The sequence below is a fragment of the Mus caroli genome, unplaced genomic scaffold, assembly GCF_978045245.1.
Source record: "Mus caroli unplaced genomic scaffold, Mus_caroli_1 scaffold_13, whole genome shotgun sequence".
In the NCBI taxonomy this organism is placed as follows: Eukaryota; Metazoa; Chordata; class Mammalia; order Rodentia; family Muridae; genus Mus; species Mus caroli.
In genome coordinates this window covers 114,438,203-114,457,806 of record NW_028227268.1, presented here as the reverse complement: position 1 = coordinate 114,457,806, position 19,604 = coordinate 114,438,203, and the positions used below count along the sequence as shown (strand labels likewise).

Below are 19,604 nucleotides of genomic sequence, written 5' to 3'. Positions count from 1 at the left end.
GTAGACACGAAAGTGTCCTTGGCTAAATGTGGGCTTTAAAAGTTACTTTAATTTGGGATAAAGAGAACAAGACAAGAAGCTTCAGAAAGACACTGTTTCCATCTCTCAGACTGACAGCTGCACCTTTCACAGAGCACTGACCAGACAGCTCTGTCTGATGAAGAGCAAGTTGGCAATTACTAGCAAATTGCTGCTGGACATAGCAGCAAAGAGGTCATTTGGTCTCAAATGCTATGAACTGGCATGTAGACACAATTACTCACTGCAAGGTTACATAATATCAGAAACCATTTCAATATGCACCAATAAAATCCAGTTAAACAGATCTGGCCTGCAACGTCAATGTACGGCAGTCACCCAGAAGGGCAGGGAGTCTTTTCCATCTGGACTGTGTAGTTGCTCTAAGATGGATTGTTCAGTGGGCAGAGGGCTGGATATTGTGCACAGTGCACTTCTATCTACAGAAAGGAGTAAAACGCTGATGCTGGCTTATCCACACACAGCGGTGTGGAATGACAGATATGATCGCCTGTGAGCTAGTGAGAACAGGACTGTTTCTCTTGTTGGCTGTGTAGGCTTGCAGAGACTAAAGCATGCTCAAAAAACCATTTTAAAAAGAGAAAAGTAAAATCTTCTATTACTCAGGAAAGTTAAGTATTCCACTCATATCCTGCACTCATCTCCAAGGCTTTAGCAGTACCCAACTCACACCAAGATGTCTATACAGATGTTGGTCACTCTTGTTATTATTTTGATAAAAATAAAGTGTTGAAATTTTCAGGTCATAAGGAACAGGGTGCCCCATCACAGGTGGGTTCTTAAAGAGGAATGTAAAGGATGCTCGGCGATTGGGACGTTACCATGTGCACGAAGAAGGTCCCGTACTGACTGTGTGGCCTCAGGAGTCATCTCCCAGCCTCATTCTCCTATCCCACAGTCTTGAGGGAAAGATTAAATAGTCAAAGTATACAGAGACTTGGCCATAGTCTAAAATGTGGGCTTCTATTATACAGGAACCACCAGGATGGTTCAAAGGCTCCAGAGGGTGGACTGTGGCTTCCTCCCTGCCTGCATGTGAACAATGCCGGTGTCCTGGGATGTCAACTCCTTCCCAATCTTTCAGAGAAGGATTCACTGCATCATACCTTTCCTGTACTGATGGTAGCCAGTTACAGTAGCTGCACCTGTCAATGTACACAGTCTCATCTGAGCTCCACAATTGTCCCCAAAGTCCAGCAGCAGACAAAGAGCTGTTCCGGAAGCCACGTGAACACGGATTCCCAGAGCTGGAGGTGCCTGAGCATCTGTTTCTGGGAAGCAGCAGAAGGCAAAGTGCCCAGCATTTTCAGGCTGTGTCACCAAGATGGCCCTGGGAGGATGCTGAGTGAGAGGACTGGAACTCTCAGGATGATACCAGGATGCAGAGAGGTTGCAGGTGTGAGAAATGCCAGGACGAGGGTTTGAGAAGCTAGAGAATGAAGCAGATATCAGACTTTAGGGTAGGCTAGGGAGTCTAGGAATAGAGAGGGTACCAGGAGGGATGAAAGGGTAGGTATGTGCAGACTATCTAGGGTTGCTTTCAGGGAACAGGGGTAAGGCTATGGTGCTCACAGTGGGCTCCCAGCCTGCAGTACAAGAGTCACTGGCTTTTTGTGAGACAGGCAGTGGGAAACACTGATTTAGACACTGAATGCAGAGCTAGCAAACCCCTGGCGACGGAAATCATTCCCCTTAGAGACTAAGGCCATTACTTTAGAGACTGAGGCCAGCTGCATAGAAACTGGGATCAGCACCCTGGATGCTGAGGTTGGCAACTGGAGTGCAACTAATCTAGTCACAGAAATACAGGTAAAAGACATTGTCCCCACATCACTGAAACCATGAGCCCAAGTCAGTCTTTTTCATGAATCACCGCCTGCTGTTTTTATATAATGCTATCCTGACCCACAGCCACCAGTTTCCCCTCCCCACATGTAGCTCCTTGTACTGGGAGCTGGGGGCTGGAAAGTCTGTACTTCTGAGCCTCTGGCTCCCAAGAACACAGGACTTCCATCACTGGCTTGCTGGAAACTGTTGCAGGAGGACCCTGATGATGGGCACTTAGGCAACTAGAAATGTGAATAGAGATGGGAGCCCTTCAAGGCAGGAGAACACTCCTGTGGACATGCGAGAGTCCTCACATTTCCCTCCTCTGCCTGTTCTGTGCTTATCCCCTAAGCCACACAGGCAGGCAGGCTGAGGTCTGAATTCCTGTCCACTCTTAAAGATAAAGGGACCACATGACACAGGATTCGAGTGGCAGAGAGCGGCCAATCATATCATTTGGAGCATAGTGGCCAGGCACACTCCCAGCCACAGCTATAATGAAATCCAACAAGGAAGAGTCTCAAATCGCCAAATGGCTGGTAGTTAGGAAAGATGGATGCGGCCTCTACTACCCTTCTTTTGCCTTCTGGAAATGATGAGGAAGTAGGAAGTCAGACTCCTGAGAGGTGTCTGGTTGCTGGTCTGAGGGGATGTGACCACCCTGGTGGGGATGTCATGGCAACTGACCTCAGAAGCAGCATCTTGGCCAAGTCCTCCCCAGAGCACAGTAGTCCTTGTCTATCACAGCAGAGAACTTCCTTCTTCAGGCTGCAGGGGGCTGCCGTGGAGGAGACACCCTGCAAATCAACTTGTCAGTGGCACTGCCTTCAGAATGAAATAGGGCAGTTTCCAGCAAAGAGAACACCAGTCAGGGACCTCTAGAACTACACAGGTGGCATCAGGAACTTCAATGATCACCTATTATTTGCTTCATTGTCTAGCTTTGCTGGCAGCTAAAGGGTGCCATAAGATGGAAATGTGAAGTCTATTTTCTTTTTTATTGCAATGATGTATTGCAACTCTGCCTGAGCATTTGGCATCTTGCAGAGTTAAAAAGGCAAAGGAGGGGTCACTGCTGAGCTCGGTGTCACATTCCTCATTGGCCGGGGGTCATACACCAACCTGCTGCAGACCAGAGAACGATCTATCTTCTTTTTCAGTCTCACACAGCCATTGGAGACAGGAGCTGGGGCTGGTACTGCTTCTGATCACAAAAGAAGGCAGAGAGATGCTGTCATGCGCTTGGCACACCTGAATAGTAAGTGTTCAGGCTGATCTAAAAGACCCTCCCTGTGACCCCGCCCTGCTTCTGGGAGTCCACGAGGTGGATCCTCACAGGCTAGATGTGCTATAAACTGACCCTCTCAGGGCTGTGGCAGAGGTCAGGGGAAAGCCTTTATAGTAGAGGGGAGCACAGTTAAAGGCTTTTGCCAAAATTTGTACCCACCTGGGTGCAAGTTCCCCACACACCCCACACGTGCACTGTGACGTATATCTATGAGCTTTAGCACAGACTAGGAGTTGGAGACCTGGAAGGCAAGTCCTGGTTCTCAGCCCTAGACAGTGGCTACAAATAGTGTCCTGTGTCTCTCACTGACCACAACAGGCTTGTCCCCATGGAGACAGGGGCCTGTAGAATGCACTTAACTTCAGAATCCAGCTCTGGTCCTTTGCTTGCTGCTGTGTCCACTTGCGTGGTACAGGAAACACACAGCATTCCCTCCACTGGTAGAACCAGCTTCACTAACCCTTGTGATGGCATATTCTCCTGAATTATTGCCCTTGGCAAGGACATCCTAAGTTACTCTGGATATTCAAAATGAGTCCCGTTCTGACTATTTGTGTCCCCCTACCCTCTTATAGCACTCCATCTCTTAACATAGGGATGCTTTTGAAAACAAAAATCCAGGGCTCGGATACCTGCCTAAATCCTAGCTCACTCTACACAGCATGAAGAGGATCTCCTTTCTAGAAGAGATCAGCTTTCCCTTTTGTCCAAACACAGTCTCCAGAGCCTTGCTCACTCAGCCACTACTGTGGGCAACAGACAGACTGCATGCTGGGGCAGGAGGAGAAAACAGAGCTCTGGGCTCCTGCCTGAGACAGCCTCATTTTGCTTATGTGTCTATACACAGTAGAGAAAGAATGACACTTCCCCAGTGACCCGTGGGGAGTGCTAATTCCAGTGAATGTTTCCTTTTAATTGTACAGTTTTATTTTTGCTAAATCCTAAATAATTTAAAATAAGCTGTGAAATTTTTCAGTGCTCAAGTCTCATACTGGAGAGGGTTGTTCTGTCAAGCCAGAGAGAACATGTTTATTGGCATAGGCTTGGGAGGGGTGTGTGCCATTCTCACCAGTAAAAACCACAAGAGTGCATTTCATGCTGAGATGATAAAACATGTAAGAGACGACAGCAACTGAAAGGCATTGAGCTGTCAGACTCCCAGGAACAGACAGACCACTTCCTCCCCAAACAGGAATCCCATGTTAGCAAAGTAGAATCTAGGAAGGCCATAACGTTGGGCTCACCTTTCACAAACCTGCAGCATGGGGGTGGGTGTCCAATGCTCCCAGTATTTCTTCCCCCAAACCTTAACATTTTGGTTTTTTAATGTTTTCCATTTTTTTTTATTGTGGCAAGAATAAAAAGAAAGGGGGGGGGGAGACAGGAAGGAAGGACGGAAGGAAGGACAAAGGAAGGATGGAAGAAAGCCAAAAACCATAAACTGTACATGTTAGTGTGTTTAATGAGGAGATAAATAATCGTAAGTATCTTCACAGTGCTGTGCCACCAGTATCCAGGATTTTTAATTCCTAGGGAACACTAAAGGCCCTGAAACATCCCCCAGATTCTCCCCACTGCCACCCCACCCCTTGGCCACCCCTCATCTACGTTTGCACCCATGGCTGAGACTTGGATAGTAAGGATAGCACAACCACGTTTGCCTCTTTTCAACTGGCTCATGTCACAAAGCAGCACATCCTCAAGGCCCCATTAATGGTCCTATTTCCAGCTGCAGGAGCTGCACTCACATCCCCACGGAGGACACAATCAATCCCATGTCACTCACACTGGGCCTTGTTCTAAGCCACAGCATAGTATATACAGCAGCCGCTTTCAGGCAGCCTTAACTCAGACAGACTCCATTTTACAAGCAGCACCCGGCTCCCTTCTGAGTGCAAATGCAGACACAGAATGGCTATGAGTGCAGACACCACCACTTCCTTCTCTGGTGCCATCCTGAGCCACAGACTGACACATGATAAATGTGACAAAATATCATGGAAAAGTTTATCAAAGCAGCTTGGTACCCTATGAGCACATGGGTGAATCCCACCCATATCAGGAAAAGGCCTAAGAGGTGGCTACTTAGCTTAGCTGGTAGAAGGGATGGGCATTGGGAGCTAGATGACTTTAGTTCAAACCCTAGAACCTAGGAAAAGCCAGAAACAGTAGTCTGTGTTTGTAATGCCAGCAGGTCTAGGGCAGGCTGTGAGGTGGAGATGGAAGAATCATAAGGAGCCCTCAGGCCTGTGAGCCTGGACACAGAGGAGCAGATAGAAGCAGCATCAACATAGTGAAAGGAAAGAACCTGCTTCCGAAAGTGGTCACTTGTTCTCTACACCTCCACCGGGGCTTTCAAGTGCCCATACTTTTATATACATCACCTGTGTGTGTGCACACGTGCATATGCACATGCACACAATACTATGAATAATAACAATAAAGAAGTGATCTCTGTGAGATATGCACAATTTATATAAAGAGGGAGACATAATGAAAGATAAAGAAAAGGAACAAATAATAATAATAATAGTAATAATAATAATAATAATAAAGGAAGCAAGCAAAACAGCTTAGAACTTACAAAACACACCAGACTCAGCATGGTTGCCACATTCTTCCCTGGACCCCAACAGGAAGAGGAACCCACATTGCAATGGGGACACCCTCCCTGCTAGTACCCTGCGGTCTAAAGAAAATTGTATTCTTTCCTTTCAGTGCTGAGAGGTTCAAATCTACTTTGGGGTGGCAGAACCGACCCTGCTGTTGGCATCTGAGGCATTCCTCATGATTCCCATGCTATCTGTCTAGTCTGAAATGCTGAACTGCCTGGACTTCTGGGACCTACCTGTTAGTACCTTCATCCCAATTGGGAGGAGCTTGTGGTTCTCCGTTAATAAAGCTTAGCCTTTCTTCACTACTTGTGTTCAGAACATTCTAGAAGGAAAAAAGAAGTAGAAGTGTGAGAGGACGTGGGGAAAGGGGCATTCCTCACTAAGGAGCAGCCGTTTCCATCCCTGCGTGCCAGACACTGTCCTGCTCCCTCGGGAAGGCAGCGAGGAAGACAGACTCTGCCTCCCCGAGGTGCAAGATGATAGCTCTCCCATACCACTTGCCTGAGGCACCACAGCATAGGCTCCCCTGCCTTCTTGTCTTTCTCATGACAGAATGAAGGCTTTAAAACTCTAATCTGAACTTCCTCTGCTCAAGCACACCTGCTGTGACAGGCACCTGAGAAACTCCATTCAGGGGCATTTGGAGCTGTAACCTCCCCCTCCATTGTTCTTAGGAGGAAAGGTCTCAATGGCCCAGTGTAAGGTGCACCTTGTCCCAGGGAGCTGGTGAAGATGGCTTTGGTGACTCTGGGTCTCGTGCTGTCCCTTTTGGAACATCTGAAGGACAGCTGTTCTGTTCATCACTCACACAGAGTTCTGGGTTAGCCTGGATCTCTAGAGAGGAGAAAAATATATTCTGAGATTGGCCATTTGCCAGAAGATGAGAGCAGAGACCAACAAGCCTGAGTCTAATTCCCCTTAAGGAGCTCCTATGAAGAACCCAGTCCTTGGATGTGCTAAATCTGATGCTGTGTCCTGCGAGTTTGGTCTTTGTTCCTGTGGTCTGAGAGGACTTGGGTGTGAACCTACTGGGGTGAGTATGTGTGTGTGTATGTGTGAGTGAAGGAAGGAATGCACAGCCCCGATCACACTGGTGGGGATGATGCTGGATGGGAGCCTAGCAATGATCTGGCTGAGGATGACAACTCTGCCTAAGTGCCTTTTACTGCAGCTCTGACGTGGTCCAGCTTAGTCTCATAGGCAAGAGGTTGAGGCTTGAGAGCTGAAAGGCGGACTAGTAGAGTTTAAAGCTGATCCAGAAGGGGACGAGGCCATTCTGACAGGATCCCAACTTCAAACCCCTTAGTTATCATAGTTCCTCTGGGCAAGGACACAGGCAGTCAGTGTCCCCAAGTTTCCAAGTTTCTAGAGCAATGTCAAATCTAATGTAAACATCTTGGCTGATGTTTCTGTTCACAATCAAGAGTCTGATGTATTATTACAATCTGAAGGAAAATAGCTTGAGGTCATGACATCAGTATGTGTGGAGTTGAGCCTTAGCGACCAACCATGGACCACTTAGGTATGAAACAGCTTCATGCACTGCTCGCATTCTCCAAGAAAATATTTACAAAAACTGGACTGGAATAGCAAAATGCCTTATTTCTCTGATCTGTCACCAACTTCCTGTGTCCTAAACAGGTAAAGAAAGGACTGGTCTGTTTTCAGTCGGGGTCACACCATTTACTGACATGAAGAACTTTAAAAGCAATGATTTTTACATCTCTAGAGAAAATGCTGAAAGATGTGTCAGCTCTTCATCAGTTAGTAGTAAAGGCACAGACTCATGCCATTTCTTAATAGATGTAGGTAATGATGTAGGTAATTAAGTTTTGGGCAACCCAGCTGGGAGGGAACTCAGCAATAAAGTACTTGTCCAGCATACACAGGCCCTGGGTTCAGTTTTCAGCAACAACACACACAAACATTTAGGGTGGTGGCACATGCCTGTAACCCTAGCACTTAGGGGGCTGAGGCAGGAAGATCACAAATTTGAGACAAATCTGTGCTACACAGCAAGAGGCAAGACCCTGCCTCAAAAAACAACAGCAACGATAATGCAAATATGATATAATATTTGACGATTGTGGGTGGCACAGTTCTCGCCCGGCACGGGTGAAGCTCTGGGCTCCATCTGAAGCACCTAAACAACAACAATAGGAACTGTGGGACAATTCTCCGTGTGACGGAGACCTGGGGCCAGGGAGCCCAGACCCCAGAACCACAGCACCCAGCCAGTCACTGCAGATGCGGGGTCTCTCTAGGTGCGGTCCTTGCACCTCTCCTGAGGCAGAGCTATGGAGTGAGGCCCAGGGAAGGGATTAAAAGTATACAACCCTGGCACAGGGCTGTTTCAAGGACAAGCTCTCTGTGACTTAATTCTGTTTCAGATGGAATTCTCACATGAATAGTCTTTAAGAACAATGTGACATTCTTACCAAGACTGGGAAGTTGAAGCCTGAGAAAGTCGTTGTAAAACTAGCACCTATCGTCCTAGTTGCTTCCCCTGCCTAATAAACTGCTAGAGCCCAGGCCTGGCCTATCACATTCTCTCCCAGTCTACCATGATCCATCTAACTCAGGATCTCTCTCTCTCTCTCTCTCTGTCTCTCTCTCTCTCTCTCTCTCTCTGTCTCTCTGTCTCTGTCTCTCTCTGTCTCTGTCTCTCTCTGTCTCTCTCTGTCTCTCTCTGTCTCTCTCTGTCTCTCTCTGTCTCTCTCTGTCTCTCTCTGTCTCTCTCTGTCTCTCTCTGTCTCTCTCTCCATTTTTCTCTGTGGGTTTCCAAGCTACATAAAACCTGTATTGGGTCTGTATGCTTCCTCTCTATTCATCTATCATATGTCATCTTATCTGTGGACCCAGCAGAGTCCTTTGAGGACGGACATGAAGCCTGTTTCTCTGTCATCCTGCATTTGAGCACAGAATTTGGAATCCAACACCAGCTCCAAACCACAAGATTGCCCCCCACCTGACAGGATGCTGGGCAGATGGTCTGTGTGGCTGTGGCTTGGCTGTGGCGGCTTTGCCCTTTCTTTAGACCTTACCAGGTAGCACCCCACTGCAGCTACAAAATGGAAGACACTCCTTCTCCCCAGCCCCAGTTGGGGTCTTGCCGCTTGAGGAAACAGAGCAAACCAGCTGGAAACCCCTGTGCATGGAAATAAATAAAGGAGTTAGTGCTGTACTGTGGTGAAGCACAGCCACCGCGTGCTGGTCCTCATCCATATTTCTGTCACAGATTCATCAGGCGAGTGACTGTCACCCAGGCAAAGAGTTACTCACTTCTGTGGCTTTTGCGTTTTGGTTTCAAGTTTGGAGGCTGTCTTAGTCAGGGTTTCTATTCCTGCACAAACATCATGACCAAGAAGCAAGTTGGGGAGGAAAGGGTTTATTCGGCTTACACTTCCACATTGCTGTTCATCATCAAAGGAAGTCAGGACTGGAACTCAAACAGGTCAGGAAGCAGGAGCTAATGCAGAGGCCATGGAGGGATGGTCTTTACTGGCTTGCTTCCTCTGGCTTGCTCAGCCTGCTCTCTTATAGAACCAAGACTACCAGCCCAGAGATGGTCCCACCCACAAGGGGCCTTCCACCCTTGATCACTAATTGAGAAAATGCCTTACAGCTGGATCTCATGGAGGCATTTCCTCAACTGAAGCTCCTTTCTCTGTGATAACTCCAGCTGTGTCAAGTTGACACATAAAACTAGCCAGTACAGAGGCTGTTTCTAGTTAACTAAATTCAACTTCCATCAGGCAAAGTCTGGGTCTGGCTTCCTGCTCTGATAGAAGGAGCTGGCACTCAAGTTCAGTCCTGGGCTTTGAGACTCCTCCTCTGTATCTTGTGTCCTGCCTCTCTGGCTGTTCTCCAGTCCCTGAGACTGGAATTTTGTCACCAATGTGAACCTTACACTATTGTTATCCTCTGGTTTAATCTCCACAGAAACTCAAATTGTGCCGTGGTTCCCCCAGAGGTTCTTGGTCCCCAGAGTGGTGTTATTGGGAGATGGAAGGACTTTTAAGGGGTGGAACATAGGGAGGTCTGCTCTCCTGCAGGATTGTGGGACCCGTGGACCTTTTTCTCCACCTCTAGACCATGAGTTATGGTTTTGCTCTGTCACACCCTTGTGGCCCTCAGGTGTTGCTTCTCTGCAGGTTTAAATCAGCAAGGTCAACTCATATGGGCTGAATGGATCCAAGCTGTGAGCCCACACACATTTTTGGTTGCTATTGGATGATTGTCTCAGGTCTTTGGTTACAGTAACTAAAGTAAAACACCGGGGTGGCAGTGGGGGGTAGGGGGGGTGGGGGTTGGGGAGGGGGATGGTGGTGGTGGTGGAAATAGTTACTTTGTAAGGTAAGATCCTGGAAGTGGAGGGAGATTCATTGACTTGGAAATGCTGGCACCATTGGCAAGTGGAATAGCCAGCATTGGCAATGAACCAGCATTCATACTGGCTCTGGAGGTACCAAAAGCTGTTTTCAAACACCACCCCGAACACTTCCTAGTGGCTTCTCCAGAGACCTTGGATCTTGCCCTTCAGACCATGACTCCTTGATACCTGACCTAACTATGGCTGACCAAAACAATCCAAGATAAGCGGATGAATTGATGTGGAACTAGGCTGTGGGTTCTGGTCTTGACTCTGACAGTTGATGCTGTTGTTTGGATGTCAGGTCCACACTGGTTACTAGCCATAGAACAGAGCTGCAATGGAGCAATGGAAATCATTGTCCATCTCCTAGCTCCTGGCAAATGTGCTGCCTCTTCCTAAACAATAGCACCTCTTGCCTGCCTCCTTCCTCCTCCCTCTCCTTCCCGTTTCCTCCTCCCCTTCCTCCTCCCCTCCTCCTCCTCATCTCACACCCCCTTCCCAGCTTTATTTTCCTCCCTTTTTGCTTCCCTCTCATTCTTCCTCTGATTCAATGAAGAAGAAAGGAGCCTGTATCGCAGAGCTGGTGCTGGGGTTGCCGTTGCAGAAAGAGCTGCCTGTGCTGCTCCATTGCACTTTCTCGGCTTTCAGAATGATGCTCTGGTGCTGGATTCTGCTTTTGTGAAATGTGTTCAACTCTGTAGGATCTTTTGTTTTACCCATTTAAATCTATAGCTGTTTTTTTTTACCTTTATTGGGTGTCTATGGAATGTAGAGAACACATGTATTTTAATTTCTATATGAAGACAAAACAAACAAAACACTGGGTATCTATCATAAGCTTGGTTCTTGAAGCAATAACCAAGTAGCCACCACCAGGGGGCAGATGAGGACATTATGCAGGCAAAGACAGGCAGGGAAACCCAGAAGAGGTTGGCAAGCTTATATGGTGACGATGAAGAGAGACAGCAGGTTGGGATGGCCTCGGTTAATCTACTGAGTAATTCCAAAGGTAATGATGCCCACCTCTACCTATGTTCACCTCTCAAAGGTCAGAAAACGGAGGCATGAACAAGAAGAACCAGCAAACCACACTGCAGCACGCTGGAGGGCAGAGGACTGTGCAAACCGGCTCCTAACTTCTGTTCATTGTGCAGACACCACAGTCCATGCTGAGGGACAGCCTACTTGCTACCCATAGCAAAGGAGTAATTTCTTGGAGCTCCTGATTACAAGCAAGTCAGTGGGAGGCGGGCTTTGGAAGAAAAGGGCAGGTAATTTTAAAGAGTCACAGGAAAGATATGCAGCCAATTTGAACAATCTTTGGCAGTAGTGATGTTAAACAAAGGCATTTCCAAGTAGTAACAAGGACAGCCCCATTATTCTTGCCTCTTGGTGTCCTTGGTGAAAGCATGGCCAGGACACAGAAGCAGACAGTGAGCTAAAAGGCAGGCAGGCAAACATTCTTCTGGGTGCTCCTTCATGTCTTGTCTGCAATGACTTGATGAGGCAGACAGACAGGACAGCAAGGGTACTCAGATTTGGGGATAAGAACACTGGGGATGAGAAGTGTCCTGCCTGGGTCCCAACACTGGAATTTGGGGCATGTTCAGTCTGACTCAGGAGAGCAACAGAGTCCCAGCCATCTGAAAAGTCTATACTGTAGGCACCACTGATGCCAGGCCAGTGGACAGCTGTGCTCTAAGGACAGACAGGATTGATTGGTTCAGACCTTGGGAAAGGTATACACCAGCTATGTTTGTGCCACATCTTGCCACCAGCAGCCAGAGTTTAAGGTAGCACAGCTCCTCAAAACAACACTAGTATGCTACCCGAGAAGAGAGTGGAGAGGGATGACTGGACGTAAGAGGATATGCTATACCCTTTGATTTGCTGCTTATGTTGAGGTTTTCAAGAGAAACTGATAGGCAGCCTCTCTCCTCTGCCAACAGCGGGCATCTGTGTTGGGTTGGTCGAAGAGTGATGGGCATTGCTCAGGGATGAAGTCGGTCCTTGGAGACCTCTCAAATGCCTTAGTGATAAATACATTTGATAAGGTGTATCTACTGCTACAGTTGAAAGAGCAAGAGTATTTTGTGTCTTTCTCCCTCTCCATCTTAGCAAGCTCAGAACCTCCTCCAGGGCATAGCACTTCAAAGAGAAAGCCTAGCACATGAGCAGCCAGGATGCCACAGAAAGCCTAGCACATGAGCAGCCAGGATGCCACAGCAGAGCTCAGACCCTACTGCAGCAGAGTGTTGGCAAAGGCAGACAGACTCCAAACTTTACATTCAGCTATTTTGGGTTAGTCTTTGGGACATCACAGGCATACTTTGATCTATTATAACAATAGTCAGCTTTAAATTGTTCTGGTATTGAAAGGTATTTAATTCAGGCAACTCCTTCAAAACAATCCTGCTTTTCTTCCATTGATGTAAGAGTGGATAGTAAGAGTTGTCAAAAAAAAAAAAAAAAGAGTTATCTTGCTCGCCTTTTTGACATTGTGACAAAATGTCTAACATAAGCTATTGAAAAGCAACCACTATTTATAAGGATGAAATACAGTGCCCCCAAGAATGTGTTCCCAGTGACCTGTTCTTTCCAGCTAGGTCCTATCTCCTAGTTTTCACAAATGCCCCCAAATAATGCCAGCAGCTGAGACGTTGGCTGGGGCAGTTCACATCCAAGCCATTCATTGTGAAAGGCTGGAAAGATGACGCAGAAGTTAGGAACATTTACTGCCCTTGCAGAGGACAGAATTCCCTTCCCAGCACTCACACATGGCGGCTCAGATTCATCTGTACCTCCAATTCCAGAGGCCATAATGCCTTCCTCTGACCTCTGCAGTCACCAGGCCGACTCGTATATACACACAGGGAAAACATTCATACCAATAAAACGAGTAAATCTAAACCTACCCAATTTCTTTTGAACGAAACATTTCTGAAGGCAGTGTTTACAGTTCAGCTCATCAACCCCACCCAAGCCAGCTTACCTTCTCTGGTCCTCAGAAATGTCCTTGGCCTTTGCCTCAACCATAAGCTGTGCTAGCTGGTCCTGGTTACAACAGTAAGCACACCAGCTTCCTGCCACATTCACTGGAAGACAGGGTGACAGAGGCACTTGAGGCTTCTAATCTCTGTACTGAGAGCTCATGTGGGGTACACATCATACACAGGGAAAGATATACTGCAGCAATACTTTGCTAATCAGAAAACTTTTAGGTCTCCACTCTTTCCTTAGGAGACACGCTTATGTAGGTGTGGACCTTTGTGTGACTGCATTGAACAGTTTAAGGACTGTTCTCAAGCTACTGCAGAAGTAGTGAGGGAATGTGGTAGCAAAAGTCACAGCCAATAATAAGCCCAGGCACCCAGGGGGCAGTATACATCCAGTGGCATCTCTGTTATGCAGACTCAGTGGAGAGCATCCTGGGTTGTTCTGTGTTCTCTCTCATGGTGCCTTTCTCTTGGGGAACCAAAGGATCAATTGTTCTGGATATCTCTCATTTAGTTTCCGACTTTGCCATTCAGAAGCAGGGACCAGATCTGCTGTGATTATAAAGCAACCTCTTATTGTTTATGAAAGTGTTGGGTCATTCTCCTAATTCCAATTTACAGAAACTTCCCAACCTCCAAAGAGAGTCTACAACATTTAGTCTTAGTCTGACTCGGGAAATTGGGAAGTCTTTCTAGAACTGTCTGTGAGCTTGTACGGACCTCAAAAGGAAAGTATGAATCAGCGGGTGGGGACGGTTTTCCTGTACAAAGCTCCTTTCAGATGGGCAAGGGAAGGAGCCCTGGGGGAAGCGAGAAGGGCCTGCTGGGTTGGCTAATCTACCTGTATCCTGTGTTTGCTGGGAGCTGTTTCAGCTCTGCAGGCTGAGTAAACAGAGCCTCTTGGCCCCTTTGGAGGCTAAAGGGCCCTCTCTTGACACCGGTGTCTTATCTTTCCAAGAAGAGCTGGTGGTGGTCAGTGGTCTTTAATCCTCTCTCTCCCTTTTATTTTCTCCCTTCTGTGTTTGTTGTGTACTTTGCAGCTTTACTGGTAACTCAAAGTGGATTTGTTTTCAAGGGATGAGTAGGATTCAATTGGCAACTTGTTGGTAAGCAAACAAAGTTTTCTCTCTCCAACACCCCACCGCTGAAGGAAGAGGCTTTGTGCCAGATCTAACACCTCAAGTCTAAAGTGAGTCCCAGAGTAAAGACACCTGCCACTGGGCCTGCTGGCAAACAGCCACATCCAACATCTGGAACTGCTGGCCATCTTTGCCCTTTTGGAGGACAAGATGTACAAAGATGACAAATTGGAAGATTGTGGCATCCTCACTGCTTACCAAAGGCTCCAGAAGTGACAGGAGTTAAGAAATACACAGCCAGTCTGATTTGAGGTAAAATGAAGAATTAGCTGCCCGACCATTAGACAATGATACTGTAACTTAAAGACAGTGAGCAGGAAATGGCCATTGTTAGAGAACCACCTGCCGGGCCTGAGCTTGGCTTGGTGCTTCTCTCTCTCTCTCTCTCTCTCTCTCTCTCTCTCTCTCTCTCTCTCTCTCTCTCTCTCCTCCTCCTCCTCCTCCTCCTCCTCCTCCTCCTCCTCTCCCTCTCCCTCTCCCTCTCTCCTGCTCCCTCTCTCTCTTCAGTCATGTGTGTGCTGTGCTCTTAAACTGCCCATATCCGGCTAAAGAGTGGAGTTACTGGTTTCCCACACTGTCAGCCTGAGTCCCCGCTGCCTGGGATCTGCTGCGCACTTCACTTGTGTGATATGGAACAGAGCACAGAGGAAAACCCATAGTACAGACTAGAGGCATGTCCCATCCATGTTGAGAACCCTTGAAATCAAACCAGCTAGAGAAGGCCAGGTGATACCCTAGAGACTACTACAGGCACAAACATTCTGGATGTGATTAATGCAGTGTCTGCTAAAAACAATCCCTTGAAAAGTCCATACCTCAGCAATTCACTGAGGAGCCAGCAAAGGCCTGGTGGGATCCTAGATGCTCTTGTTAGGGGAAGAAATGAGGGAAAGAAGGGATGGCTTCATTTCTTTGCATGCAATTAGTATGTAAGGATAGAAACCCCGCTGGAATGAGCCCCAAGAGAATCTTCTGGAAGACACAAAATGAAAACAGCTACCCTACTCCCATTGGTCTTTTCTAAGCTTGGAACAAGAGCCATGTCTTTTGAAAGCATTCTTGGAAACCACAGATTCTGTGCTCAGATTCAATACACTACTTTGGAGTTAGATAACTTCGGGGGTCCTTCTTACTGCACAAAAGGGTTAAGGTATTTGGACTGTATACAATGCAAAATATAGATGGATATTTAAGTGCAAATAGCATCTCCTGAAGAATTCAATAGTCTAAACAAAATGGCAAACATTTATTTATACAATTCACAGTATAAAGAATGCAGAACACCTGCTATTTCAAAGGCACAAGTGCTTCCTAAGACACAGTCCTTCTATGTTAGGATGCTGTGGATGGCTTTTAACACCCCCTTCAGACCTGGGTAATAATACATTCTAAGCTATAAGTGCCCAACAAAAGATACAGGAAAGATAACTCCAGAAGGACGATTGTAGGAGCAGTCAGCTTTGCATCCCAGGGCTCAAGATCAGATTCTGACTAGAAGTATCCCTTGGCTAACATTTGCTTTCAACCCAGGCTTGCTGTGAAGGTACCAAAGAGTGGTCCAGCACCACTCCACTTTTTATGCATAAGCAACGAATAGGCTGCTGTGTCCTTTTTTAGGCAGCAAAATTGCCAGTACTGATTTTTGCTCTGTTCCTAGAGATAGCCTGTAGATGTCTCCCATTGCCTATCTTTGGATACTCTCCATCTTTTACAGTACCATTCCCCCAGCACCAGCCACCCTCAGGATCCCAACATGCATAGAGAGCTTCAAACACAGCATCTGGGCAGATTATAGTAAAATTGTGGTGGTGCTGCATGGGGTTGGGGTTAGATTGCTAAGATTGGGACAGAACTGAAACTCACAGTTGCTTGAGCTGATTCCTGGAGTGGAGTGCTCTAAGAACAGAGCCCAGGCTGTGATGAGTACCCTCCAGCCCATTCTCAGGCAACCTGCTCCCAAGGTGTCTTCTGTTCAGCAGAAAGATCTCAACTGGCTCTGCTGAGTGAGTGCTGGTGGGGGAATGGCCACAGAAGGGTCCTGAAAGAGGCAGGGCAGGCCCTCTGTCCCTAGGAGCCAGGGCAGTGAACTTTCCCTGCTCTTCATTAGCATACTACAGGCAATGAGCCAATCACAAGTCCCCTCACCCCACCCCAAACATCCTGTGCACAGGTGCACTGGGCAGCAAGAAGGCTGTTTCCTCAAAGGCGAGCGTGTCCTAAAAGGACAGAGATTAACAGTGGCTTAGCACAGAGTATTAAAGTACCATGGCTCTGTGAAGAATAGCAGGGTAGGCTGTCATCTGTAATGCCAGGTCAGGGCACACTTTGAAGGTCATTTTTAAGTGAAAAAACAAAACAATGCACCAGCAAGAACAACAGTTTACTACATCTAGTACCAATAGTGGGACCTTTAGGGATGGAGGTGTATTCAGTGTTTCTAGGTCCTGGGCTCAGTTCCCCACTAGGGAAAGAAGGATGTGGAGAAGGGAGAGGAGGTGGAAGAGGAGGAGGAGGAGGAAGAGGAGGAGGAGGAGGAGGAGGGGTGAGGTAGTTTGCCCCACATAATTGAATTACAAAGGATGTCTATCTCGTCTATAAGCTTCCATGGTTCTTATTTACTTCAAAATCAAAATCTGTACAATCGTCAAATGTCTCAATATGCTGCCTCAAAATGGGCAGACACCTTTCCCTAACTGTTCTCTCTCTGGGCAGCATCAGTAATCATCACGGAGATGAAGGCAATGTTGTAGGGTTTGGTGGCCACTGTGATTTCTCTTCTAACCGCTGGTGTGAGCACAGGGAATGAACATGACCACCTCTGTGTCTAAATTGTTTTTTTAAGAAAAGCACAGCAGCACACATACATTCTCAGGGAGAATTTATTAGTACATATTTTTTAATAATATAAACTTGTTTTCAGCTTGTAATATAATACTATAAGGTACATTTTCCCCCTTTCCCTTCCTTTCTCCAACCCCTCCCACCTTGGTCTCATTCAAATTCATGTTTTTTGTTTTTGTTCTGGAGACAGTTTCTCTTTGTAGCCCTCTATGTCCTGAAACTCCCTCTGTAGACCAGGCTGGCCTCATACTCACAGAGATCTGCTTACCTCTTCCTCTTGTGTGCTGGGTTTTTTAAAAGGAAGGACTACCACCGCTGGATTCTCCTTTTCTTTGTTATTTCACACACACCCCAACACACACACACACACACACACACACACACACACACACACTCCTAAATATATAAATATAATCTGCTCATTTTATACAATATTATTATATATATATGTCTTCAGGACTGATCATTTGGTGTGCTCTTCCCTAGGGAAGACTATTTCCCACTCTAAGACTTGGGCTTTGGTTGCCGGTAGTTCTAGTCTAGGGCTGAGGCCTCTTGAGTTCTCTTCTATCCATGTTAGCATGTCCATTGGTTTTGTACTTGTTCACGTCATGCATAGCTTCTGACACTTCTAGGAGATACAATCTCACAATAAACTGCCTACTCCTCTGGCTCTTACAGTCTTCCTGTCTCTTCTGCACTGTTCCTTAACCAACGTGCATCTTTGATGTGGACTGGGCTCTAGAACTCTACCTTTTAATAACTTGTACTGTGTACGGCAAGATGAAGTTTCTTTGATGAGGGGTATGGACTATACTTACCTGTAGTACAGGAACACATATTTAGGCTGTAGTTAGGAATTATGCTGGTTTATTGAAGTGGCAGTTCTAAGTCTTCCTCCGAGATCCATAACTTCACTATCTCTGGGTAGTGGGGCTGGCTATCTCCAACCTTGCCTCCACTTCTGTTCTTTTACCTGGAGTGCTTTGCCAGGTAAATGCTGTTGTACTGACATATGTATACACACACATATACATACATATATATATATACATACATATACATACACATATGTATGTATCATGAACTGAATCATTTCAAACACTTGTGATACCTTTTAAAATCCAGATCATATACAGACATTATGGATCCAAAGTGCAAAGGCAGTCTAGGGACAAGAGTTGGTATCCAGTGCATGGCCTTTCTCTCCTCCCAAGATCTGGGGTGAAGCTGCTATTCTTTCTCCTGGGTACTTACAGTTTGCTCAGTCAGCAGGGATGTCCACTGAGTCCACTGGAGGAAGAAACACTGACGTCACAGTGAGCATCCCATTCCTGATCTGAAATACAGCATGCTCTAGGAATTGGTGAGGTCCCAGCATCAACATGAAGTGGGACCTTGAGGAGACGCTGGCTCTCTGCTTTCCACCTATAAGGGCTCTTTATATTTCACACTCTTTGGCAGAGTCCTTTGCAACCCATCAAAGAAATGTTCAGATTGTAGTACAGAAATTCAACTCCTTCTTGTTCTTGCTTCTGTCTGGGCACCTGCGTTTTCCCCCTCGCAGGCAAGTACCTCGCAGGATGAGCTATGTAGGATGTTGTCTTCAGAAAGATAATGACAAACAGCTACATGAACATGTGCATGGTGGTAGTGCTCAGGGTGTTTACACATGGAGTCTCTGATGAAAGCTTAAGCTCACAAACAAACCTCGCTTAGGCATAGAAGGCTGTCTGGGTAGAGTGCCTTATGGTCATCGAGTGGTATCATGGTGCACTGGACACACTGACTAAACCAGTGGCCTATAAGCCAGTAGATGACGTCACTGAGTCATTCTCCTATACTCATCGGCAAAGCAACTATGCGCCTTGTGCTGTTGGGAGCTCGTGGCCACCAGACCTCTGAAAACAAGGTCACTTTCTAGGTTTTGTTTGTAAGGCTACAAGCATTGACTTATGCCTTCTAATTTAGAAATGGGCCTAACTGCTGCATTTTCTTTAACTCCAATCACTTACCGGTGGTCCCCTAAGAGGCCTATTGATTACACAGAATTGAATGCTGAGAAGAGCCACATCTTAGCCTTGGGTGCGAGATTGTTGAATCCAGCATTGTGCAGAGAGTACTGCTGCCAACAGGGACCTGGACTCCAGACAAGTGGCTTTTCTTTGTTCCACTGTTCCTGGATTTGTCTCACTGATTACCTAGTAATTGTGAAGAACTGGTTTGTAGAGGAATTTTAATCCAGCAACATGGTTACTCTGGCAAGGGATCACATCCAAAGATCTTGTAGGTCTGTGTGAACCAGCTGGAATGCAGACATGCCAACACCTTGCTGGCTGAAATCCACACATGTGCTTAATCCCGAACAATCAAAGTAAAGTTTATAGAAGGAGGCAGCCATGTTTGAAATTGAGGGGCAGATGAAGTGACAAATCAGAGAAAGATTTGACAGAATGAATCAGATACAGAATATACTCAATTCTC

The 19,604-nt window shown here is 46.7% G+C and overlaps 1 protein-coding gene across 1 annotated transcript in view; it reads right to left on the bottom strand.

Moving 5' to 3' along the window:
• Positions 1-12,964, bottom strand: part of Pkd1l1 (polycystin 1 like 1, transient receptor potential channel interacting) — a gene marked incomplete at its 3' end in the record, with an annotated part of 141,644 nt that extends 128,680 nt beyond the window's left edge. Inside the window, 3 exon segments of the mRNA XM_085829334.1 lie at positions 1,145-1,468; positions 6,003-6,091; positions 12,920-12,964. Coding sequence (XP_085685460.1) covers positions 1,145-1,468; positions 6,003-6,091; positions 12,920-12,964 — 458 coding nt within the window.
• Positions 12,965-19,604: the final 6,640 nt, after the last annotated feature.